General features: G+C 44.2%; 2 protein-coding genes across 5 annotated transcripts in view; both read right to left on the bottom strand.

The window, feature by feature from the left end:
* Positions 1–1144: 1144 nt before the first annotated feature.
* LOC113562610 lies at positions 1145–3877 on the bottom strand. Its single transcript, XM_026972445.1, has one exon. The coding sequence runs from the start codon at positions 3160–3162 to the stop codon at positions 1546–1548; it is 1617 nt and encodes a 538-aa protein (XP_026828246.1). The 5' UTR covers positions 3163–3877; the 3' UTR covers positions 1145–1545.
* A 4798-nt stretch (positions 3878–8675) lies between these two features.
* LOC105284714 overlaps positions 8676–27134 on the bottom strand; it is a 147251-nt gene continuing 128792 nt past the window's right edge. For all 4 annotated transcript variants that reach the window (XM_026972397.1, XM_026972396.1, XM_011348445.2 and 1 more), the window contains 5 exons: positions 14781–14938; positions 14092–14226; positions 12948–13138; positions 10326–10547; positions 8676–9615 (listed from right to left, as the gene is read on the bottom strand). In XM_026972397.1, coding sequence (XP_026828198.1) covers positions 9520–9615; positions 10326–10547; positions 12948–13138; positions 14092–14226; positions 14781–14938 — 802 coding nt within the window. In that variant the 3' untranslated portion in view covers positions 8676–9519. The remainder of the gene's footprint in view (positions 9616–10325; positions 10548–12947; positions 13139–14091; positions 14227–14780; positions 14939–27134) is intronic.

Below are 27134 nucleotides of genomic sequence, written 5' to 3' on the forward strand. Positions count from 1 at the left end.
AAGTTCTAGCCCTTAGAAATTTTTTCTTTTCCGACAAGTTCTGGGTTGATGATATCATTATTTATTATATTGCTTAGAGTTCTCTGCTATTGAAAATACCGTAAATTCAGAAATGAAAAAGTTCTCGAGTTTACAATTTTTTTCTTCTCAGAGGAGTTCTGAGTTGATGATATCATTATTTTTTATATTGCCTAGAGTTCTCTGCTATTGAAAATCCTGTAAAACCAGAAATTAAAAAGTATTTTTATATAACATATAAAAAGTGAGCACCTGCTATTGATGTAATACTACTGACACAATTAAGTCGTTCAATCTGAAAAGTATTTTCGAGCAAGAAAGACACATGTATTATGCAGAAAGTTACATCGACAATTTGCTATTATATTTTATATAACGTAGCTATATACACGTATATGTAATATTATTATATTATATTATATTACTATTCACGTATCTTCCTTCTCAATAAGCGATAAAAACGTCGAAAAAGCAAGACAGAAAATCCGATATATAATATTATAGGTGATGAGGCACTTTTAGCAATGCGTTGGCATACATACGACTAAGCTGTATATATCGTATAAAACTGAATAATAAAATTGATTGTATATAGATACACACTAAACGTGATTACATGTAGTAACACGATTAAAAAATGATTGAACAATTAGGAGTAGATCAAACTAATTAAATGATGAAATGCACAACGCGTTCATGCATATTTCCATCAAAGTACACGAATCGTGGAAGTGAAAGATGTACGTCTGCATCGTGATGTTGGCGGTTTAGCTGTTAACAATATAGTAGTATCATATATAGAACGTATAGAAAATAGCAAAATATATCTACCAAAGATGCGCCTGCAGAATAGCAACTAATCTGTTTCAGACATTTACATTTCATGCTATCCCACAGGTTTAAACTTCGAATAGTGTCTGTATTTGTAGTTTTTAAAAACTCTTTTTTCGATAATCGTAAATCGATAATTCCTTTGGCTACCGGCATCTATTTTCTGTTTCCACAACTTTTCGGTAATAATAAATTTTGATGAAAGGAGATATCGTCACGATCAGGAGGAGAAAATCGGTACGACGGATGACAAAGGGTCGTAGTCCCTGTCGCGAACACTAAAAATTAAAGTAAATTTGGGATGTGAATCTCTCGGAACTTTATTGTTAAAAGTACAAACATTTCGTCTTAGCATCTATACGGTCCATCAAGGCTGTACATGTGAAACCGAGATATACAATGATACCCATCCCATCCTATGCGCGTAAAGTTGAGTTGTGACATTATAAAACCCTCTAAATTCTTTAAATAATTTTCAGTTTACGCCTGCCTTACGCATATCTTTTTTGAAATTCTTACGTACTTTAATATTTATTGCGTGCATCATAATCATACTTAATACTACTTAAATTTAATTTTTAGATATTATTTAAATAGCTAAATAGCATTTATTAGGACTGCGCACGTTCCTCTGCGCTTTTCGTAAATCCGCGAGTCGAGACAAACCCGAGATTAATTCTCTTGTTTCAGTGTTTATTAATTATCGCTCTGGAGCTCGCTGGATCCCGTGGCGTCCGGTGCCTTCTGCAACTGCGCGTTCTGGTATCTCTCGTAGCCGCCAGCCGACTCGCCAAACACCTTCCGGCCGGTGATCCTCTCATCATCCTTGATGCTGACTTCCGTGCCGATCTGCACCGGCCACGGCAGCTTGTCTCTATCGTCTCTGATCGCGACGAGATTGCTCACCCGCCGCTGCTCATTGCTGCCCACACCGAATCCGTCTCCGTTCTTCAGGCTTTCCTTGGTCGACAATCTAACCCGCCGTAGTTCGCCTTCTGAATACCCGTAGCCACGATCATAGTAGCTCGATCGTTTCGCATAAGGATCGTAGCTATTGTACGCGTTTCTATATCTATACTTGCCAGGATCAACGTTGCCGGGAACACGCTTGTACGCGTCATCGCGCGTCGCCTGCGACTTGATCGCGCCGCTGTCATACGCTGATCCTCGCGGGTAGTTTCTCAGATCAACCGGTTTTCTCACGATCTCCGGCAGGGTGGCGTAGTAGATGACTCGTCTCGGCTTCGGCATGGATCGCTGGCGTCCGTGGAAGTCTAGCTCGTCATCCCGATAGCGATCATAGCGGTCGTAGTAGTAATGATCGCTCGCCGGGCGCACGTAATAATCCCTCTCCATTCTGTAGCGATCTGGATGCGGGTAGCTGTACCCACGTCGGTACGACGGATACGATAAAGGATCGTAGTCCCTGTCGCGTACAGCGTTTCGGTACCAAGACATCTGCTCATAGTCATCATAGTTGCGCCCGGTGAGTGGCATGTCCCTGGACTCGCGATATTCCGGGTAACCGCGACGATGATGATGATGGCCGGTCACAAAGTCCGCCCGAGGTGCCTGAGGGTACCTCCGGTAGCTGTTGGCTAGAGCGGCAGCGGCGGCGGCTTCTTCCTCTTCCTGTTGCTGCTGCTGAACTACCTGATCCAGCGGGATACGATGACGGAACTCCACCGAGATCGGTTGCACCGAGGTGGACCACGTCTCAGGAGAGTTCAGGCGGGCCTCGCGGACGCTCTTCGTCGTCGAGATTTTCTCCATGCTCGTCTCATTCTCCGCCTGTCGACGGAAGCGTTGTGCAGGAGCTGTTGTCTCGACAGGAGCCTCCTCGTCGTCGTTGACTGCGTCGTCTTCTTCATCCTTGAACGCGCGCAGGAGTCTCATCATGATCGTTTTCTTGAGCATTTTCTGGAGAGTCTGAACAGGTGGAGCGTCGTCTCCGACGTCATCCTCGACCTCGTCGTCGTCGTAAGAGGAATTCTCGAAAAATCTTCGGAGATACTCGAGGTCTCTATCTTTGCGGGAGGCGTCTTCCGGAACGCTCATTGTCGTCGATACGGAATCGCTCGGTGTCGACTCGGTGGCTGCCGGATGTTTCTCCGCTTCATTGAGCGACGTCAGACGACCGACTCCGCTCACAGTGCGAACTTCAAATGCCGAAGAATTTAGCCGTGGTCGGGACGAATGTTCCGCGTACATGGGCTTGGTGTGCGGCGTGACTTGCCAGGCCTCACCGATGCCAGCCGCGTTGACGTCAGCCAGTAGAAAGATCAGCAGATACGAGACCGACAAGCACGTCATCTTGATCTGAAAAATTAAGAAAATATTGAAGTACGTTTATGAGTTTTAGTATTATTTAGTATTATTTTAACGTTTGAGTATTATTTAAAAAGTTGGAGACCTGTAGAATGACAACCTAATGTGCACAGGAGAAATGATAAGATTGTTGCTATTCTGCAGGCTCCGATTTTTGAGAGCGATGAACGAGTTGCTATTTCACAGGTATCATATAAAGTTTGAAAATTATAAATAATTTCTATATCTCTTTTACATAATAAATAGTGGTTTTCAAATTGATGTGGCATCAATTATTTTACAGACATGCTGTACAGTGATAATAATTTTCTAGACATACTGATCCCATTATTTTGTATGCACATTGTGCATAAAATGGCAGAGGACTATTTTATTAAAAACAGAATTACAAGTAATCTCATTGAAGCGATCAGACTGAACTTTCACGCGTTTCTCTCCCACGTGCGAAGCTCGATGTATTCTCGTGCTCGGTCTGATTGTTCGCGTTCACTTGTCCACGCAGTGCCGTGAATGTCATCGGTACTTTTCACCGAAACGCGCGGCCGATCTAAAAAGACCGGCGATAACGCATTCAATGACCGTTCCGTCTGGTCGCCGTGCGGTCAAAGATCGCAATCGAATTGTCCTCCAATGTGGACACGACCGATTCTCCATGACAAATATAATTTCCCAGGCCGCTTCCGCGGTATTATGCCGAGTTCCGGTCGGTTCGAGCAGATCCGTCCGGAACGATTGTTGTTTCGCCCGGCGAGCATGTTTGCCACGGCTCGAAATCGTGCCGGAATCCCACCGATGAAAGTTCAATGTTTCGCGCAATCGAAACTTTCAGGCTGAAACGACAAAACTATCTGCATACTTCTATTAGTTTGCGCTCTCCAAATTTTATTTTTCACATATATCTAATCACAAAACTTGTCTTTCTTCATAAAAATATATTGAGTTGACCCGCAAGTCCGATCACCTTAACAAAATTCACACGCAAAACTCTACATCAAAAATGAATACAAAGTACTTGCGTTACCGGAAGGTCCGAGCGGAGTTTTTTGGATTTATAAACGCGAAACTTTGTATTAATTCTTAATTAACTGCAGAGTTTCGCGTTTGAATTTTGCTAAGGACGTAACATGGACTTCCGGTCAACTCGATATTATATCAAAGAGATTTTCTGCTATTTCTTTTTTATCTTTCTATTCTTTCCTTTCTTTTCTATCTCTTCGCGCTTACAAGGTCCAGCCAGATGATTTCAGCTTGATCTACACGAACAATTCGCGGTGTCCTAACGTGAAGGGTTCAAGGTCGCAGGGAAAGCAATGTGACTACGTGATCGACGTGAGATCACCGCGAGCAGAAATTTCACGGTATTGTTTGGCGAGGCAGGATTCTGCTGACGAACGTTGACAGCTTCCGGTTACGCATCGAGTGATTTCGCCGCGCGCAACTTACAGAAGCGCGCTCGGTTACGTCGTGAGCATCGGATAACCGACGACTTTCGAGCGAGACGTCGTCGGTATCCTCGGCGATGTAGCGGAACAAATCTTTCAGCAGGACGGCGAACCGCGCTGTCCGTTACCGCGTTGTCTGCTCGCGGTTTACAGTTAGACGCCAGCAGGACGGACTCGCAATTAAGGATCTTTTCTTAATTGGCTACGCGACACGACCAGACACCATCACGACGCAACTGGACCTCTGCGGCTGGAACCGCGTCTGCAAATTGGAACGCGCGGACACGCACCGGAAACGTCACCGTTCCCTCTTTTTAACGGGTCGATTTGCACATGCGAAGCACAGAAGTGAGATGGGAATGAAAATTGGGTTCAAGATGCGTGCGTAAAAATTGGTCTTAGAATTGTTTTAGAGTCTGTATCGATCAATAATCAGTGCGCGTGCACGTATGTGTTGGCGTGGAAGTTTTATCGGACACTTGCAGTATATTTAGAAAAGTCGATTATTTCATTTTGCAACTTCCGACAGCGGTATGAAATTTGTAAAAGTGGATACAAATACACGCAATGCAATGAACCGAGGCTCTATTATCAGCTTACCAAGTTATAAATAACAACTTGATAATGAAATCTCTTTTATCACAGTTATTACGTGCAATATTGTTTAAAAACAAGAGGATCTGTTTGATACTCGTTTAAAATTTACAATTGCAAATGTCGGTGTACTGGCTAGAATTGCGAAAACATTTGGCCGAAAAAAAAGAACGCGTGACGCGTCGAATTTAATTGCGACCGTTCCCGGAGTTCGTTGCGCGTTAACGGGACGCCATCAGAAACAGCGCTCGGAAAATTTATAGATTCCCGCGATCGATGCGCGGTGCATATCCCCATGCAGTTTGCAATCTTCGGAATTTGCTAAAAATTATTTACTCGCGAAAGAGATTGGCAAAAGCATACCAAAAAGTGCAGAGAAGAAAAAGAAGAAACGCAACGAGCAGCAGCAGTGAGAAGCCTCAAATGCAAGCGCGAGCGAATATATTTATTAATCTAAATTAACTTCCTATCAAAGGAAGAAAAGAGAAAGAGAGATTGTTAGATAGACAGAAGAATCAGAAAAAAAAGTAATTAAAATTCCTGTAAGAGCTGTACCTGCTGTCTACCTGCGAATCGTTCGCGAGTGTCTGTTGACCGTTCGGAGCGACTGTGATTACTAGCGCGCAATAGTCCACCGGGCTGTCGGTTTACCCCGGTATGCCATCCGCATCTGCATACCGTTCGGTTGTCGCCGGCTGAAACGTGCTCACCCCTCTACCACGGAGTTAACTACCGTTCACAATTGCACGGCGTTTTTAACTGTAAGCCTGGTACCGGGCGATAGTTAAACAGTTGCGCCGGCAACGAAACAGACCGAGAGCTGAGACCGAGACAGCACGTTCCAGAATTTATTACCGAGACTCTCGTCTGGAGCATCAGATGTAAAATAACACGTTGACGGGTTTATTGAACTAACAAATATCGGAGACTTTTAATCTAAAGATTCTCGAAAAAGATTTCTAGATAGTGCTCTTAAAATAATTAGAATGGAATTAAAACAAATATTATAAAGTGACATATGTATTATAAAATGAGATTTTTAAAGATTTATATAAATATGTTTAATGCTCTTTCGTAATATTTTCGTAATATTTCGTAGAAAATGGAGATGGCATTATGATTCAGTGTATAAATTTCTGATGCCAATTTAGCATTCTTATATTATAAATAACGGTTTCTCATTTTTTATACGAACACAGTTTTTTTATTTCATATTTATGAGATTATCGTTTTAAATATTAATGCTTACCTGTATCCGTGGGCCGTGTTTCGACGGTTCAATCAACAACGTCGTTCCTCACAGCCAGAGAGCGCCTGCTGTCCGTTAGTTGTGGAAGCGCGTTTAGTTATTAACTAATTTAATTAAATTCAATGAACTTTAATAGAACTTTTGATGAATGTTTCATCTTATCGTTACTAGAAGAATCGATAATGAAGGCTGAATGTTAACAAAACTAAACTAACACATACAAGCTTCTTGCTTTTTTGTATTATATATATTTATTTTTAATAGAATCATTTTATATAATTTATTTATATTATGCCCGTAAACAAATGATGTTATTTGAGTCTATGAGAAGGCTTGAAGAACGGAATAAATCGGAAAAGTTTGTCCGCTGGCAGAATCAGTAGCCGAGATGATCCGCTTATTGGAAGAACAGCCGGCTTATTACGCAAAGAGCCAACGAGTCAACAGCATGGTGGAAATCTTCGTGTAACGAGCCTCTCGGCGAATAAGCGCGGAAAAAGCGTCGTAATGCCCTATGACGCCGCGATACCTCGCAGTAATTAGGCACCGCTCGAAGGGATGAACATGCCCGAAGGAACGAACGTGCCAAGAACTGCGCGGAAATTCCTTTCCCTTCTGTCACTTCGCGTGTCGCTAAGAAACCTGGTTCTAATTACCGGCCGATCCGCCGGTTATTTGTTAAAAACTCGCTCGCGGCTCATTCCCGTCGCCGTTTTGTCGTTATTAATAAAATGACAAATGAATGCAGAGCTCACTTGCAGAGTGCGTCAGGCTATCAAATCTTCAATTTAACATCTAGCTAAGATTTTAATCTGTGTCATTCTTTCTTATTTTTCTGATGCTCTGCCAATTTTTAAGAGCTCAAATTTTCCCGTTTTGAGTCCGCGAATTCTAAATTACTTATGCATAAGGGGATGAAAGGGGGTGGACAAGGAAGAGAGAAAGTTCCAAGAGACGGGTTCTTTAAAAGACGTAATATATTTTATTTAGATATTAATGATCCATAAAACACATTGTTTATATATGGGGCTATAAACAAATAACTCTCGTCGCTATTACCTAGCCGTGACGTAATAAATATTATTCCGTTTGTTTTACAGAGAAGAAAAAAACGCAGGAGGAGAAGCGCATCAGGCCTCGTGAAAGCTCGACCGATTTTCTTCATCCGGTTGTCGACGATACCTCATTTTCTCGCAATGCCATGCCGTTTGCGAATTGTACAGGTTGCTCCGGAACATCAGATGCCTTGATCGTTGACGTGCACTAACTGGACACCGGGCTATCGATGGTAAATCATAAACTACGCGCAAGATACAACTAATTGGAAACAAAGCCGATTAATCTTCCAGTCCGGAAACGGTAACGACAATTTATACTTTACGCTCGTGTACATATTCGACAGTTTTGATTCTCGCGTGATATCACGCTGAAAGCGGTCTGATAAAACAAGAATCAAGCTCCGGACTAAAGAGTAATCTATAAGAGGAACCGCTAAACTCGTAGATGTGTAGATTTACAAGTTTCCGAATCCGCAAGTTCGACGGTTCAAAAATAGCTATGTTTACGGATTGGTGGCGCCTGATGCTAAATCTATTCGGTTGATCAGAGTGTCAGGATTGAGTCAATTAACCGAATTGATCGACGATAATTTCGAAAATTTACGGACGTGTGAAATTCGCACGTTTACGGACTCGTGAATCGTTCAAGACTTTAAAGCAATCCGTGCGTTGACCAGATCTGTACGCACATACGCATCCATAAATTAAGTTGGTAATACGACAATAATAACAGCAAAACGATGTAAATCACGATAACGCGAAATTCATGTAACAGCCACCGACACAGTCTCCTCTCGCTCTCTCTCTGTGCTACGTTTCCTTCGTGGAGTGAGTCACGATCGATTTTCGAATTGTGTGCGGGACGACTAGTAAAGAATCGACAAAACGGCAAAAGAAATTGGAACAGACAACGGCGGAGAAGTGTGCTCGTTGCGTTAACAATGATCGAAGTCTGGAATTGCGCCTGTCGGTTTCGCCATCGACCACCGTCGCTTTTATCGAGAGAGATATGTCTTTTCATAAATGATACAATTAGTATGTGCGTGCGTGTGTGTATGTGTGTGTGTGCGTGTGCGTGTGTGTATGTGTATGTGTGTATGTGTGTGTGTGTGTGTGTGTGTGTGTGTGTGTGTGTGTGTGTTGTATGTGTGTGTGGACGTGTGTATGTGATAATGTATATTTAATCTAGACACACGTATGCGCGCGACTGCTACGCGAGGAAGCCACAGGACGTTTCCGCTCTCTTGACGAATGACCTCGCGAATGATCCGGAAATCGTTCATTCACCGGCGACAATTTGGAATACTCGTAAGAGTAACGTTATCGCCACTGAAATTAATTAATTCATGCCGATGCGACTGGCGAGTGAACGATCCCCGGGATTTTCGAGTGTTAAGTTCACCGACGAATCTTTCGGCTAACGTTTTCTCCACGAATATCCTTCATCTTCAGCATCCTACGATCGAGACGACAAGGGAGTACCGTGTTTTACCTTATGCAACGTAACCTTGATCGCAAGATTTTAAAGATCTAACAAAGATCCAAGATTCTAAAGATTTAACAAAGGTGGAACAATCATAAACTGCGCTCGAGACAATTTCGAAGCTCGCGAATCAGTAAAAGCGTACAACAAGATCGAGATAAGTGCGCGAACGGTCTTTAAAGTAAAGAAATAAATCCAATCCGCGCTCTTCCGCAGCGTTCCATTGTCATCTCGATGAGAGACCCTTTAGAGCGGAAGTGCGCAAGAGTCGAGGATGAACGGGAAACCGGTGTGTCTCTTTCTTTCTCCTTATGGGAAGATGACCGATACTCGAGCAGCCGGCGTAGACCGCGGGATCTAGCGATCCTGAATAATTTGTTAGGCGATTAAGCTATATACAAACGGGTGCGTTATCCTTAAAGGAGATCGATATGTCTCGTTGGTTGGCCGGGAAAGACCGTTTCGAATGAATATTCCTGCTCCCGTCCTCTTCTCTTAATTCTTTGCATCTTCCATTTATTCCTTCGCCGATAATGATCCGTTGGTCAAGGCCACCATCGTTCCGGAAGCCGCCCTCGAGTTCGCGTCGGAATTTAATTCCAAGGACGAGTCCTGCAACAAGTCCAACAATGCAGATGTAATTTTAATAACGCGACTCTCCAGGATTCTCTCGACAATTATCGCCGCGCGTAATTGAGATATCTCCCGAGCCGAGAAGTTATCAGCTCAAGAGATATCGCGAACTTCCTGGATTCGAAGAATTTTCAGATTAACAAATTGAAAAATGCAAAATGCAAAAACGGCAGGAAAGCCGTCGTAACTGACGATCTACTCGCGGAGATTGAGACGGTACGATTCCTCGAGCGGAAAAAGGAACAGACTGACATCACTGCTGTTGCCGCCGTCGTCGTCAACAACGGCGATTTACGACGTTCTTGTTAATATGCACCCGAGAGAGGAACGATTCTCCATCGTGGATGACTGCTTTTAACTACTGCGCGGGCAAGAGCGACGCCAGTCATTAGAACCGCCATGCTAGGATCCATTACGATCTTTCCGCTCTTTACGATTCCCGCGACAAGACACGCGTGGTCTCTCTCTCGGTCCGATGTTTCTCGGCCGTCATTTCCGGTACGGCGCTGTTCATCGATCGACAGAAGCGCGTTCGCACGTTTTGTTGCGCGTTTCTTTCCCAGTTCCGCGCAGAAAGGCAGTCGTCCTGATCCGATTTCTGTCATCGTCCCGAGAATCGGCGCCGACGCTTCCGGCGCTTCGTCGGAAGTATAAATGAAAAAGAGAAGGAGGAAATTGCAGAAACTTACAATGCTGAGAGTATGCATGATGCACGCCTGCGTGGTGTTCTCGACGTGGATCAATTCGTCGCAGTCCTCGTGATCCAACCCGTTCACGTCGGATCGAATCTTGATCGGCGACAGAGCCGCTTCGTTGTCCGTTGACTTGCCACTGTCAGGGGACGGTATTAACTCGTGTCCATCAAGCTCCTCCTCCTCCGCCCGCTCTTCGCAATCCGTAGCCTTGATTTCCTGTCATAGATTCCATAGATCAATACCGGTGCGCGAGATTATCGCGGACGGGGAACCGATTAACGTACGTATCCGCCGATTCAGACGACCGTAACGCGAGAGAGAGAGAGAGAGAGAGAGAGAGAGAGAGAGATCTCTTTTCCCTTCCTCCCCCTTTCCCTCTCTTTCTCTCTTCCCTGCCTGTATACACTATCGGAATCATTTATCTTCTGTGAAGGAACACCGCGTAGCCACAACAGGAAATTATAATAAAATCGGGTATTTTGTCGTCAGCCAGCGAAACGTAACGATTTTTATTCGAGATTTTATCGTAGGTAATCAAATCAGGTAAATCAACTACCCGACTGCTAAAAAATACCTTTAAAAATAAAAAACAGATAGGTATACTTAATAAGCTGGACGCCTGTAGATTGGTGACCCGAAAACGCCTGTGTAAAGGAGAAATTATCAGGTTTGCTGCTATTGTGCAGGTACTGCTTAATAATGACAAGCTGTTTGCCATTCCACAGGCATTCTATGCTTTTGCAAATAGCTTTGCAAATGCGATCGGTGTCTACATTAATATGCTAATCCCGTTATACTTCAGATGTACTGTATATGTATTTTTTCATAAAACATAAATCTATTCTGCTAGAACATAAAAAAATGTGTAAAAGCATACAGAAAAAGAAAGCAAAATCAAGAATAAAAATCAAATTATCCTGAGGAGAAACTGGAACGGGCAACCTAAGAACACAAATGGTTTTCCACGATATTTAACATCAAATGTACAATTTTCGGTTTTGCTATCTGTCGATGGGAAAACTGTTAGGAGTGGATGGCGAGCGAGCGGCGGGAAAATACCATCACCCGAGGGGGCACGGAAAAATATTACTTCGTCATATGTTTCTCTGTCGATACGTCAACCCCAGAGTTAGCCTCGATGGAATCGACGTGTTTCGCGTCGGTCACTGGGGTTGCTTTTGCTGCGAATGCAGAGAAAGAGAGAGAAAGAGAGAGAGAAACCGAGAGAACGAGGCGCACACCAACCCCTTACTCCGTGACGGTGCAACTTGGTGGAAATCGTGCACGTCAAGCGTCGTCGAGAGGACTGTCTGCGCCGTCGTCCACGGATATATCTCGCGTCTCCGACGAAACGCGCGGGGCGTCTCACGATGTGCCTCTTTGTTGCCTCTTCGCGATCTCGTCGTCACCGTCGCGACGATGCGCCGATAAATGTGACGGAAGACTACCTACGTGTCGTTTTGCAGTGAGAACGGAACGGAACAGAGAAAGGGGCAGATTGAAATAAGGTAGACGGCTCTTGTCGCTTAACTAACTTTCAACTTGAACACTCGTGTGTGTACGTTACTCGTTCCACGAATAATCTGCATTAGCGCGAAGAAACTGGACTCGATAAGGAGGAAATAAGCGAGACTAATGAGAGAGACTTCCGCGACTTGATGCGGTCGCTCTCCTGGTCATAAAATCATTCGATCAATTCCCAGGTCTGTCCTTCCGATGAAATATAAGACACGCTTTTTGCAACGAGATGCATTCAGCGGCGATATAAAATATCTGGTGGTTATATGGAAAAAAGTCAGTAATTTGAATTCGCTTCAGCGTGACATACAGCGTAACAGACGGATATCGATAATTCGATGTCAACGTCAGCCAGGAAGTAATTTAATCATTGGTTGATAATGAAACGCGAATTAATTAATTAATAAAAGTAAGAGAATGTTACTTATTGAAACGGTCGACCATCGGACCTGCATAATTACGTATTATACGTATAACTACGGGGCATCAAATATTCACGTTAATTTCACGTTTAAAATACTTGAAAAATGTAAGAGCCATGCGATAAAACGATTTCGAAAATTCGTTAATTAATTACTGAAAAATAGATTACTCTGAGTGAGAGAGTGGGACAGAAGAATCGATGTTTTAATAACAAACATGATATTTCCATATTGGAAATACAGGAAAGTAAAAGACGGCGCTCGAATAATCGACATTAAGATGAATAAAAAATAATTTGTAACACGGTACAGCTGTCATCATTACAGCTATTACAGCGACCAAGCAACAGGCTCGGACATTACCACGATCATTGTAAGATCCAATCACAAGCGATCGAAATAAAAAGGAACACTCATTTATTCAGGTTCCATTTATTTCGGATCGCTTCGAGGGTGAAACCACGGACTTCCCTTTCACAGTTGCCCGCTCCGTTCCGCCCTTCGCTGCTTCCCCGAGGCGGAAACGATTAATTCTTCAGTTCGGGTTGCGCGATTTTGTAAAATATCGCCGCGCATGACGCCAGCGTAAATAATAAATCTCAGACAAGAGGTAAGAGAAACTGAAAGAGACAGAAGAAAAGAAAGAGATAGAGAGAAAAGAGGAGAAGCTGCCAACCTGGAAGTCCTGTGGGGAGGGCGATGACTCCTTCGGCTGGTCAAGGCTGGGACTTCGAGAAGGGCTCGGCGCCCTCGTGCCCAGCTCATAGATGTTGATCATGTGAGCAGCCTGGGCGTGGACCATCAGCTCCCAGGCATTCGGAAAGGACAGCTTGCAGAGGACGCAGAGCAACGCCGTCGTGGAGTCTCCTGGTTTCGCGCGAGCGGGAATGTTAATAAATAAGTCAAAGGCCACGGTTGATATCTCGCGCGCACACGCACGCACGCAGACACACACGTAGGCACAGGCATACACACACATACGGTACACGGTGAGCCGGAGTTGAGCCGAGACAAGACGAAATTCAAAAAGCTATCTCCGTCGCGATCATTCACCCGCAACGAATGAATATTGGATACCACCGCTCGGTTCGGCTTTTTGGATAAATTTTCGAGCGGATTGTGCGCGCGATGTATCGAGCGTATTATGTGATTGTGGCATCAGGGATTCCGCCAGTAATGTCGAGCGTGAATAGCGATGACATTTTTAACGTGCAATCAGTCTTAAATGAACGTGTCGCGATTCGTAACAAAAGTGGTTCGAGTTCATCGAATTTTTTGATCAGCTTCTATTTTCTTGGCATTAATCCTGGTTTTGCCTTCGTCCTTTTCCGGCTCACTGTGTAGCAACGTGATTCGAGTCGCCGTGAGGAAGAGGTGGAGCTCGCGAATCTGCAATGTGACACGCTCATTCCTTTTGAGGCAAGTGGCGCGAGCGAAATTCAGAATCGTTTGATTCTGAACGATGTGTAGCGCGACGTGCTCGTTTAATTCCGCTTGTCTTAACGAAACGCGACGTTCGTGTAATTTCATTCGACATGGAGAATGTCGGGAAAACGTGACATCACTAATTACAGCCGAGCGGATCAAAATCTAACAAACGGAAAATTCATCTTGATTCAAACAAACTGTGAATCCGGATTTGCGTTGCGAGACGAAAAGTCGCCAAGCCGCCGCGATCGAAACGATCGAGAAGGAAATGATTGATGAGGGTGACGGATGAGGGCCACGGATAATTATACTAATTTTGGATCTCCCGGTGGGATTCGGAGCGCGTTTACGTACCGGAAGGAGGCGCCTCGAAGTTTATTTCGAGTACATACTTGGGGCGGCTCCGTTGAAGGTGTGACATTTACATGTGAACCGCAGCTTGCAGTAGTTCCGCTTGTGCTCCAACAGCTCCCCGAGTTCCGTGAACATCTCCCTGCAGTTGCCGCAGATCAGTATATCTGGATTGCCTACGACATACCTCCAATTAAACCCAACCCCCGCCCCTGGTTGCGCGCAACGGCGCTCTGCGCGCGATTCCGTTACGGGAAAATAAATTTTCTCAACTTCGAGGTGCTCATTGTCCTCCTCCCTTCCTCCCCGCTGTTATCCTCACGGGATAACGGCGGTGCCGATTAATCGCGAGAACAAAAAGTACGCTGCGACGCTGCGTGCGGCGATTAAATCAAATTTCGCGAAAAATTTTCATGAGAGACTTTAGTATTAAATGAGATTAATTTCACGGAAAAGAAGAAACAGAAATCCGGAAATTACGGAAACCAGTTGCGCTTTAATGTTCGATTAAAGATATATATAATATATGTAGCGCGATTAACGATATATGTATGCATTGAAATTATTCCGCGAGGCGCGAAGGAAATATCGATTAATTCATTTCTCGATATTATATTTAGTTACTTTAAAACGGTTACTGCGAAACAAAGAAGAGAATAAGAAGGAAGACAGAGAAACGGAAACGAGAACGGAACGTTGAAATGTTTGCTGTCTCAAATGCAGCACTTACTGTACACTTTAAGTTGATTCAAGTCCGGTATTGTGCCGGTGTTTGGCGTCGATTGTTGTTTCTGCAGCTTCGGATGCTGCACTCGTGTCGGTGGCATCAAGCGCGGCCGCTTCAACGGTGGTGCCAGGCGCGGTGGAAATGCGGTCGACGCATAGTAACTGCAAGCACAAGCAAGATATTTTGCAAAACATACTCGTACACGCCGTTATACACCCATGAGAGATCGCGGTTGGATGTGCGCGAAAACGTCTTGCAGATGCAACCGAGCACGTCGTTTAATTCGCGTTGTTACAGGCGCCGGATACGCTTTGCAGCGCGCGACATTATACGGTTTAATGCCTTCTTTTTTTATCACAGCTCCCTTTGACGCTTTACGATATTAGATAAGAGCGCCGATAATGCCGCGCGCATCGATAATTCCACGGACGGGCGGCAACCGTATAAAGCGTTTGATGCGAACAAGAGAGAGAGAGAGAGAGAGAGAGAGAGGCTTTGCCTCCTCGAATACGTTTGGGTATTCCGTGGTCGAAGCAAACGCGCGGTATTAAATGCGTTTTGCGGAATCGCGCCAGAAATAGGGATTCCTCGACGACGAGAACTTCTTTTAAAGACTTCCCTTTGTCGCGACATAAAAAACCATCCCACGCAACGGCGTTGCGTGCCGTCTTTATTCTGCACGAGGAAAAAAATTTGCATTCCGCTTTTAACGCCCTGGCCATTTCATTTAACAAAAAGAGTGAAAACGAGAGAGACAGGAAGAATACATTTCTCTAGGAAGGCAATGGCCCGCACACGTACGCTCTATTAAAAGAAGAAATCCTGAAGCATCGCACGTTAAACATGCGTCGCGTTTCAAAAGGGACAAAAGTGATCGTCGTTGTCCTCAAGTCTCGCGTAGGAACTTCGCCGGGACCATCAGCTTTAAGGAAGCTCGAGCGATTGTTGCTTTAAAACATCGAAGATAGAAGTGCGCGTGCACGGTAAAATAAATTAGGTCTGAATAATTCAAGATGTATCCGGTAATGCGGCTGCTACGAATTAAGATCGAATTATCCCGAGATTTTTCCTTCGGAAACACCACTTCTTCGCGAGCCAATATTGCATGTGCGCCAGCGAAAAACAACGAAATGCATTATTATTTTTACAAACGTTACAACGTTGTCAAACGTAAATCAAAGTACGATCGAGGCTGCTGTTTAAAAAATCTGTAGAAAGTCTCTAAAAAAAAAGAAAAGTTCTTTGCAGTCCCTCATAGGGCACAGGGATGATCGTTCTTTCACCGCGACGATATCCACGCATGCATAGTTCAGTATCAGAATCGGCGAACACGACCGACAATCGCGATATCATATTCTTATCGTGATGCGCAAAACGCGCAGATCAATCGACGATCATAATGCCGGATGGCCCGGGCGGATTTCGCTCGAGCGGATTTCGCTTTTGCACCCCGGAATCACAAATGCGCAATGTACGTACGCCCCCGCGTGCGATTTTACGATGTCAGAACTGCCGTTCGCTATAAATACCGGAGATGCAAGCTTGCAAATGCCTCCGTTTGCATTCCTTTTTACTCCGGGGCGAATGCGTTTTTGCGCACTTTTGATTGGATTCACGACCTCCGAAATGTTTCACGCTTTGAAAAATTTCGAAAAAAACACCACGTCGCCGACGAGTGTCCCTTTTTTTCGACAACGGATATTTCTTCTTTTTTTATTTATAATTTAATTTCGTTTTCTTTTTTTTAAACAATTTTAATTTCTTTACATCCGCGCGAGAGGAGGAGAGAGAGAGAGAGTGCTCACGCGAGTTCCAGCGCGCGCATCGCGGTTTATTTTTAGATGGTATATTTTCCGGTCTCGCTATCTCTCTCTTTCTCTCTCTCTCTCTCTCTCTCTCTCTCTCTCTCTCTCTCCGTTTTATTTTCTATTTGTTCCGAATCAATCACCCCCCGAGATGCACGGTGGCGTCTCGACGTCAAGCACGTAATGGATAGGAGTCGGAAGTTGCCTTACGTCTGAAGCGCATTGGCTAAAATCAAATACATATCGCCGCGTATATGCACAGCAATTCAGTCACGTCGCAACAATACGCAGAAAAGTAATCAATATCTAGTCCCCCTCGCTATTATTATTGTTGTATCGGCTCCGCGGCCGATCTCGAGCGCCTCGCAAATGCAAACGACGGTAAAGCCTGAATCCTGACAATAACAGTAACATGTTACTGACATATGCCAATGGTGCGCGTTGTCGTCGCTCCTTCGCGAGAGAGAGGCGGTTCTCGTTTGCTGAAAAAAATGTTAACGCCTCGCTGTACTCGCGGCGTCGAATTCGACGGAGCGAAAAATCGAAAATTAACATCGTCAAAAGTTCGCGACAAATGTTTCTATGCTGCATCGCGTACGCGTCCTTCGACCGACATGAATGCGCGTCCATAGCAAACGATCGTTTCCATTGATCGCCGACGACAATACCTCACGAAAATAATACCTTGTTATTTCGCTTTCGCATTACGTCGTCCCGTGCACATCCGATTTATGCGATTTTAACGGATTCTGCATCGTTATGTATTTCGCTGGATTTTTTGTAGCTCCTTTCGAAGGATACGAGGCACATTATAGATCACTCTCTGTGCCGCTCGCGGAGAAAAACAAGGGTGTTATTTAAGGATTAGAGGGGCTGCGGAGGGATGCAGGAGGGTGCGTGGATTCGTGCCTGCCTGGCGTTGTTAAAAGTTCCTTTAAGGCGAGTTTCGTCCTGTTTCGCTTCCGAACTCACGAATAATAGCCAAGGATCGCGACAGGAAAAAGGGCGACAGGGCGAAAAGGGACGATCGAGAAAAGGACATCATCTTCGACGGCAACTGTTTGATGCTCTTCACCACTCTGTATTGCGACAGTTTTTAATTCTGTTCGAAGTACCATCCAATTATCAGGCGAGTCTCAACCTTTATCTATTCATTGAGAGAGGGAAGAAGAAAGAGAGAGAATTCGTCTTTTATAAATAATTTTTCTGTTTTCCAAATTATTCTTGACTACCAAACAAAATATTTGAACCCAGTAATTAACTATTGCAGTTTGCACAAACTGATAAATTCAATTAAGAGAAAATAATTTTGTTACTTTCGAAATCGTTTAACATTTGCAACAGTGATCTGAATTATATTTTTCGAGTCTAGAACGATTCTTTCGTAATTTATACAGAGATTCTTTAAAGCCTCAAGCGATCTTCCAAATCGGATAAATGTCGAGTCGATGATATTAATGCACGAACGAATCTGGGTCATTCGCGAATGTAAAAGTCGAATCTTATTAATATTACGCTGTCAGACATCAATAAGTAAGGTTTCTAATTGCTTTAATAGATTAAATAAGTTAGCGCTATTTAGATCAGTGTTACGCAAATAACTTTTATTGCATCTTGAATCTTCCTCAACCGAGTAACGTGCAAAACAAAATTGTTATTATACGATTATTATTCCAGCTAAAATTATGAATTTCCGTATCACTTATAATTCTCCAATATAGTTTATGCAAAATTTCTATTAATCGTGTCAACGCATAACGTACAATTTCCATCATTGATATCGATCGATCACCGATCTCTCTCTCTCTCTCTCTCTCTCTCTCTCTCTTCTTTTCCCCAATAACGTAAACGGACGTGCACGAAATTAAACAAGAAAACGCGAAACGCGATCGTAATGTAATTGCAAATAATTTAGAACGCAGTTTACGCCGACAATGGGCAATCTCCGTCGCGAAATTAAATTTCCATGGAGCGGTGTCTCGCAATTATCGAGAGACGATCGTGATCGCGCGGATACGGATCCTTATTAATAATTCCGCATAAAGATCCTATGATACGAAGATCATAGTGCAAGCAAGTAAAATCTCTCGATTTCATCGAACAATATTCCATATCACCTTACATTCGGTGCTGTTTAATCGCGCGCGCGCTCAATCTCCGCACGAGACTGGACGTTTGCCGAAAAACGACGCCGATGCCAGTCGTCCACGTCGTCGCGATGCCACTTTATACGCGGGCTCTCGGATATGCATGTATTCAGATTAGACAACGCGGACGGAGAATTTGTCGGATAAATTCAGCCGGGGGTAGTAGTGGCCGGGGGCTCGTCTGGCTGGCTGGCTGGTCGGACGCGGGGGTGGTTAGCTCGCTTCCTCTAACACACTGTGGATTTCATTAAAATTCATTCGGTGCGGCAAGCTGTCACACGCGCCGCGGATGTACAGACGGACGAGCAAGCTAATAGGCTTACCATGTTACTACAAAAGGCGCCGCGAGCCTCTTCGCTCGTCGGCCACCCCCTCGGCCATCGCTCGGCTCGCGATCATATAAATTAAATATAAGTAACGTGTGGGATGTAAACGGAATTACATATCGCGTGTCACAAGCTCGCGCCCATAAATGTCGCGAGCGAGTGATTGCCGAGATGAATCGAGAGTGAATTAAAGGAAACGAGATCGCGCTCACTTTGGGAATATCGCAATTGTTTATTGCAAGCGGCGATGAAAGCGTCGCTAAATCGCCCTGGTGACCGTCTTACTATTTTTTTTTCGTTACCTCGTAACGCCGATAAATCGCGCATTTTTCATCCCGGTTTTACCACCGCCAAGGCGACCCGTACGCTCCTCGAACAAAACCAGCCGGCCGTATTTTACTATCGCAAGTATCGCGATTTGCGCTCGTCCCCTCCACTCTCCCCATCTCTCCTCGAAGCCATAAATAATATTTCTGTCGGTGGCCAGGTCGGCGTTTTCCCGCAATTATTGCGTCTCTCATAACCGACGTCATAATTCTATACCGTAACGAGGCCATTCGTAACCCTCCAATCCTCCCGGTCATCCCTCCCTCCCTCCTGCCCCGCAATGCCTTCCGCTTTTCCACTTCATTCCGACAGTTTTTTTTGTTACGCGCGTGCGACCCTTTACGAGTGACAGCAACTAATGGCGGAGTTGCAACGAATGCGCGGCATAAGCGATAAATAAATGTACCAGCGGCGAAATAATAACGGAAACGGGTGATAAATGCTGTTACGAGAGCGATAAAAATCATTTTGTTTGCTGTAATAGGGTCTTATTGATCAAAAAACTGAGTGGCGAGTTCGCAAGCATGCGAACATCTCTAAGTGACGCGTGACCGTTCGACTCGTCGGAACGAGGATTGAAAAACGCGTGTCCGTTTCTCATTTTAACGATCGGTCATCTCTCGCCTCGGACACAAGGAGAACAAAAGCGAAGAGCCGCGACACGTTTTTCAAATGCTCGTTTCGGCCGCGTCGAATAGTCGGCGCGTTTCCCTCGAAAAAAGAATGAACGAGTTCCGATCGAGATTTAAACTCGGGAATCCCCGAGGCGAAACGAGGATTCCCGGCAGGGCGGTAGGAACGGAAGGGGCTGACGTTCGAAGGCGAGCCTAAGGACGGAAGGGCCGGCCAATAAATCGGTGGAGTTTCATCAACGGCTGCTGCTATCCATCCCTTCCTTCCTCTCCCCCGCCACCCCCTTGAACGGACGTCGGCCAACGAGGGCGCTGTGATTGGCAGCTCTGACAATTATTTGTTTTCCACAAATCACAGGGCGGGCGGCGACGACGTTCTTCCACTTTTTCTTCGTCGCCCATCGCGTCTTTGTTTCTTTTCCCCCTCGTATTTTCTTGGCGATTTTCATCTTCCTGGCTTGTCACTGCGCTTGGTGTTTCTCCCCGCGATAAGTGAAGGAATCCTCCTTTATCAGGAAAACGTGGAAAATGCGGGGGGCATTTTCCCCTTGCCGTCTCGCGGATCTTTTTAAAACAAATTCGGATATCGCGGAATCTTAGTGACGATATTAACACGAATCGTGAATGAAAATAATTTGGATCTCATAATGACGAACAGTCCAGCAAGATGATTTTTATTATAAAGCGAGTCGTTTATTAAGAGATTGCGCGAAATCTATTACCGCGAAATTTATCGTTCTCCAAAACGGATCTTACTTCGTGAGTTATCCGTATGCAAAACAGAGTTATTGATTATATTGGGTTGGCCAAAAAGTAATTGCGTTTTTTTCCAATAGATGGACATACATGCTTGAAATGTAACTAACTTCATTCTAAACCGCAAATTCATTATGTAGGTTAACAACTCACAGTTCAAGCTTGTTTTAGAAAAAGAAAGTACACGATTTCGTTAACAATTGTTTCTTTGCCGTCGATTTCAAAATGGAAAATCAAAAAGAACATTTTCGTCATATTTTGTTTTATTACTTCCGAAAAGGGAAAAACGCTGTGCAAGCTCATAAAAAGTTATCTGATGTATATGGCGAAGATGCTTTAAAACTGCGGCAGTGTCAAAATTGGTTTACTAAATTTCGATCTGGAGATTTTAATGTGAAAGATGCACCACGCTCAGGAAGGCCAATCGAAATTGATGATGACAAAATGAAGGCACTGATCGATTCCAATCGGCGTTTAACGACACGAGAGATTGCTGAGAATCTTAACATATCGAAATCGAGTGTTGAAAACCATTTAAAACGACTTGGATACATTAGTAAGCTCGATATTTCGGTACCACATGAGCTCAAAGAAATTCATCTCACTAAGCGTATTGACATCTGCGATTCTCTTTTGAAACGTGAGGAAAATGATCTATTTTTGAAACGTATGTAACAGGCGACGAAAAATGGATCGTCTATAATAACGTCAAACGAAAAAGATCGTGGAGCAAGCGTGATGAACCTGCTCAAAGCACTTCAAAAGCAGATATTCACCAAAGAAAGATTATGTTGTCAGTCTGGTGGGACTGTGTATTTTGAGCTGCTTGCAAGGAATCAAACCATTAATTCAGACGTATACTATCGTCAACTGGATAAATTAAATGATGCCATCAAACAGAAACGTCGAGAATTGGTGAATCGCAAAGGTGTTGTGTTTCACCATGATAACGCTAGACCACATACAAGTTTGGTCACTCGTCAAAAATTGTTGCAGCTTGGATGGGATGTGTTACCACATCCACCATATTCGCCAGACCTGGCACCATCAGATTACCATTTGTTTCGTTCTTTGCAAAACGCCTTGAATGGTAAAACCTTTACTGCTGATGAGGATATGAAATCGTTCTTGGAATTGTTTTTTGCTGAAAAAGATAAGAACTTTTTTGAGCGCGGAATCATGAAGTTGCCTGAAAAATGGCAAAAGATAATCAAACAAAATGGACAATATATTGTTTAATAAAGTTTTTGTTTCCCATGAAAAATTCGCCTTTTATTTATATAAAAAAAACGCAATTACTTTTTGGCCAACCCAATAGATTGGTAAATAATATAAAAAGGCGAAATTTAGGAAAGGGATGCACCAAATAACTTCGATATGTTTTATAAGCACAGGACCGAAATTATCACGATCGATTCTGCATTATTATGCTTCTCTTCTTCGGGCCGTTCACCACATTTCGCGCGAATATTAATGCTGCAATTAATTTTGCTTAAATTGCGATGGAATATTTCGGATTTTTTGTGAAAGCCAAATTATGCGCACTGACCAACAATGGTGTGCTGGTCAATTGACCTCTCCCTCTTTCTCCCTCGCTTTCTCTCTCTTCCTCTTCCTCTCTCTCTTCCTCTCTCTCCCTTTCTGTCTCTGTCTCTGTCTCTCCTCTTTTTATTCGGGGGGACTATTAATTCGGCACGATGTTTCGATTAAATTGCAGTCTAACAATAAGCGCGAAGAATCGAAAAGCGTTTTGTGCGTTTGACGTGCCGCCAATTACGCGAGACGTCAAAATAATGAAGGCGGATCGCGTTTTCCACTATTGCCAGCTGCCAATTATAGCTTCTCGCGGCCGTGTTTGTCACCCTTTTCCGCGCCGATATTAATAAATCATCATTGTTGAAATTGTTGTTGCATTGTCATGCAACGACCGAGCCAAAACGTGGATTCTGACGTTGAAATTTTCACCAAATTCACCGCGCGATGCGTACCGCGCAATTACATAATGGAATTATCGAAAATATTGAATCTGATAAAATATTAAATCTATACAAGAACGCGTTAATTAAATTAGATTGAATCATCAAACGCGCCTGCGATACCAGATCCCTTTGAACAATTTATTGCTCGCAATTCTCATCGGGGAAAAGAATAACTCTTTCCTCATTTATTACATCGAAATAAACAAAATCGAAGAAAATCTTTAAATACGTAACGCGCACAGCGCACAGTAGGGGGAGTTTTCTAAACTTTGATCGATTATAGGATGTTTCCCTGCATAACGGACGCTATATTTGCGCGATTGATGGCACGGACAAAAGGATGAGGGAAAAGTTTGGAAAGCGTGATGCGGCCGTTTCCTTTCACGAGGGAAACTTTCGGCGTTTAAATTCAGCTGCGGGTTTCCAGAAACGATTAAAGACATCGATCGTAAATTATCACGGCGGCCATTAACACTCCAAGTGCCATTTCGCGGGCAATAAAGCGTGGGATTTAGAATAATTAAGAGTTCGCGATAGTGTCACGCGAGATACCACCCTCGCGCACGTTGCAACGCTGCGCTGGATGCGCAAAAATAGAGAGACGCAAAAATTTGCAGCGAAAATTTATTAGATTCACAATGAACAGAATGAGAAGAACAGCGGGTGTTATTCGAGGATCTTAAAATTGATGTGACACCGTTTTCTTGTATTCTCATCGCAGATTTTTTTCTCGACTTTGTTATTTATTAAAGCTCCTTCGTGACAACGCGACGTAGTATGAAAAAAATACGCGCGTATGTATAGGTGTTTGCGACGTGTATTTGCAACGGGGTCATTTTCCAGTGAACGATATTATCTGGAAAACTTGATTTCTATCACTAGTTAATGACATATCGGTAATTACAACGCATAAAGATCAAAGCGCATCGCGTTTGAGTTTCATTGCATACAGCTGATAGATATTTGCATAAATCGGCGCGGCCTGCAAAAACAAATTAAATATAGAAGTGCATCGCTGGTTTTTAGCTTTTCCTGGGGTCGAATGTCGGATGCATTTTGCATTTTTCAAAGGGATGATGCCATGTAACATCATCGCTGTAACTTGATTGGTCGCAGCGTCGATTTCAAAGTTGATAATTGACTCGTTCGCGAAAGCTCGACCATGTCAGCCTGGTATTTATTCGGATTCGACGTTCTTTTCGCTTCAGTCTACTGTTATAATATTTAGAGCGCCCCCGGTATCAACAAATAAACCGGATGAAATATTATAGCAGAAAAAATTAATTAAACAACTCGAACAAAAGAGAATATATTAGATAATAATCAATAATTAGATATTAATAAGAAGATGAAATGGATTACTATTCACTTTTTATACATTGAGGAAGAAGATGGATATTCTGTATTCATTGTGAGAATTAATTATTTATGTGGAACACGTTTATTTACATGCCCGGGAATCTTGATTATTTTACAAGGATGATACCATCGCGCGACGTAGGATCAATTTCAAATGACAGTAATGCTTAATTTGACGCGAATGCGACGTGTATTAAGCACGATCCGCTTAATGTACATCGATGGGGATCGAGCGTTTAGGCTCGACGTCCTGACGTCGAGGGTCAAGGGACGTATCGATGGTGCCCGATTAAGCCCCTGAAGTCGCGAAGGCGTCTCTCAAGACGCCACTCTAATTAATCTCTCTCGCCTGATGTACAGGACAGCCCGATCAAATGCCAAATTAAATGCAACGAGACGTTGCTCTCTCCTCTCTCTCTCTTCTCTCTCTCTCTCGTCCTGTCTGTCTCTGTTGTTAAGGAATGAATAATCCGCGCTTCTCAGCGAGGATTCAGTTTACTCTCCGCACTTCGACAAATCCCCGAAAGAAGAATTCTTTCTCGAACAGAGAGAAGAGAACAAGGTTCACGTATTACTTGCGCTACCGATAAAAGACTGAGAGATGCCACGAAAGTCGGAAGAGTCGAAACGCCTCCTTTTCGTGAACCGAATCGTAAACTTTTCGGACACCGTTGGCGGAGCAAGACGCGAATAATCGCGTCTTATCGTGCCGAGAGATCGAACGTGCCGAGGCGCAGTTGCACGCGCAATTATTGCCCGGCGCAAAACGGTGCGGAGGCACCAAGTCGTTCTTGCCAGCGAGCTGGCGTTTCTCTCTACCGAGTGACAACTAATTCCCGGCGAACCCCGGCGAGGTTCTAAGCCTTTCCATCCGGCCTTTCTTCCCGCTCGCCCTCCTTCCCGACTCCTCCAACCTCTCCGACCACCCCGTCGCCCGTAATTAGAAGGGACAAACTCCATGGATGCGCGGGGTTGTCTTCCACTAATTTGCATTGGTTTAACAGCCAGTTTCGGGCTGCGCTCGGCGTCGCGTTACGTGGTCGTCTCTCTAATTTCGAACGGCGTCGACAATGAGACTCACGACACCTTAACTCCTGTCCGTTTTTCTCGGCCGATGAATTGATCGCGGACCAGCGCGAGCAAACCGGAACCGCATTTCCACACGAAAGTCACCATTCGCGCGTGCAGAAACGCGGAGCTCAGCCGAAAGCCGACAAGATCGCGGCTCAGCAGCGGCGGCAGATTTTCGACAGATTTTCCAAAACGTGCGTTTCGATCGTGTCAAAATGGGGCTAGGTAGGATAAGGGAAGGGACCCTGCGGTGAGAAGGGAAAGAGAAGGGAGCTATACATGACGCACACTGAAATATACATACATGTAATCGTTACATGTCGCGTGAACTAATATTGTCACGACGTATCGTCTATTGTTGTTTGTTAATAAAGGCAATTACATGATACCTCTGCTTCTATTGTGATTACATACGACTAATAATATCGACTGGTGCTCTCACGCTAATAGTGACAATATCGCTGCCATACAGTCGGATGCCAACCACCACAGCACATACGCTCGTTATCATTGATGGCGGCCACTTGATACATTATTACGATCCGCGTATTGCCACATATTAACTACCACCCCCTTTCCACCTGCTCGCACCGAAAGATATCAAGCCAGCCGGAACTTGTCGAAAGATGATTACCCTCGCGCCACGCACGCCACTGTCACAGTTGTATGTTTACACATGTGTGTATATGTGTACAGTGCGCGTTAATTATCATTTACCCGCTATGCGGAATTCCGCGGCGGTTCCACTCGCGCAAACCATCACGGAGAATGTTCATCGTCGCGTCGCCGGGAATTCTTGACGTCGTCGTGGAAGACGACGCGACCTTCTACTCCGTGTCTCGCCCGCCTAGAAAATGCTTCGATCTGTATGTAGCATTAATCAGGATAGTGCCAATAATCAAGAGGATGCAGGCTTTAGTACCTCGCTCCTGTTCGCCATCTCCGGATTTAGGACCGCGCGTCTTCCCCGTTCTTCCTGATTGGATGTGTTCTCTTTGCCGCGTGTGAGCGCGCGTTTCATACTCCATTCCCCCTTCACCCCGCACTAATCCTTTAACTTGAAACTTTATGTTTGCAGCAACGAAACGCCACTCCGGCGGGGCAGAAAATAAAATTGACTTACAATTTACCGCGCACTTGGCGTGCGACTCGCCGGTGGTTTTACCCAGGATCTCCGTGATGTTTTCTCGTCTCTAATTTATTATAAAATGTATTTAACCGCTAAAAGGTATCGGTTGTTCGCACCGCGCGCGTGGCATCAACAGTTTGTGCTTTCAGCCATTTTCAAACGCGAGAGACGACACCGGCTGATTTTTTATATTTTTTTTTTATTAAATTTCTACGTGATAACGTTATACGCCGCCCGCTAAAACGCGAAAACAGATATAATTTGCTAAATCTACAGCGCCGCCGCAACGAAATTAACCCCGCTCGCGCGTAATGAGTCGCAAATTGTTATTCTCAGTCGATAATCCATAATTATTCATTACGCTCATGCAACTGTAAATAGTAATTATTAATTTAGCCCAGCGGCAGCTTTTTGCGCATATTCGACCGAATGACACTTCGCATTTGTTCAAATTATTGGCCAATCCGCGCGGACGCCCCCGAACTCTCTCTTCCCCCCTCACTTCCCGCTTCAGTACTGTGATAATCATAATAATAATCATAACGAAAGAAATATTATATGTTAAAATTATTTTTCGCACGTACGTGTTCCGCGAGTCGGATAATGCATCCCGTCGGCGGATTAATTAATGATTCGTAATAATTAGCAATACCGCACAAAAGAAATAATTAACGCGAAAGGAGACAGGACATTGTATGACCACGCTGAAAAATAATGACATACACGGCGCGGGCCATGTAACGAGCGTCCTCTACGCGGATTTAATGAGACGGATGTTTAATTGCGGTCTAAACCGTGTCTAATTAAAAATATACGGTTGAACTTG

Source organism: Ooceraea biroi, chromosome 9, assembly GCF_003672135.1.
Source record: "Ooceraea biroi isolate clonal line C1 chromosome 9, Obir_v5.4, whole genome shotgun sequence".
In the NCBI taxonomy this organism is placed as follows: Eukaryota; Metazoa; Arthropoda; class Insecta; order Hymenoptera; family Formicidae; genus Ooceraea; species Ooceraea biroi.

Coding starts and splice junctions, on each gene's coding strand:
- LOC113562610 (XM_026972445.1), bottom strand. CDS start 3,162: ATGACGTGCTTGTCGGTCTCGTATCTGCTGATCTTTCTACTGGCTGAC.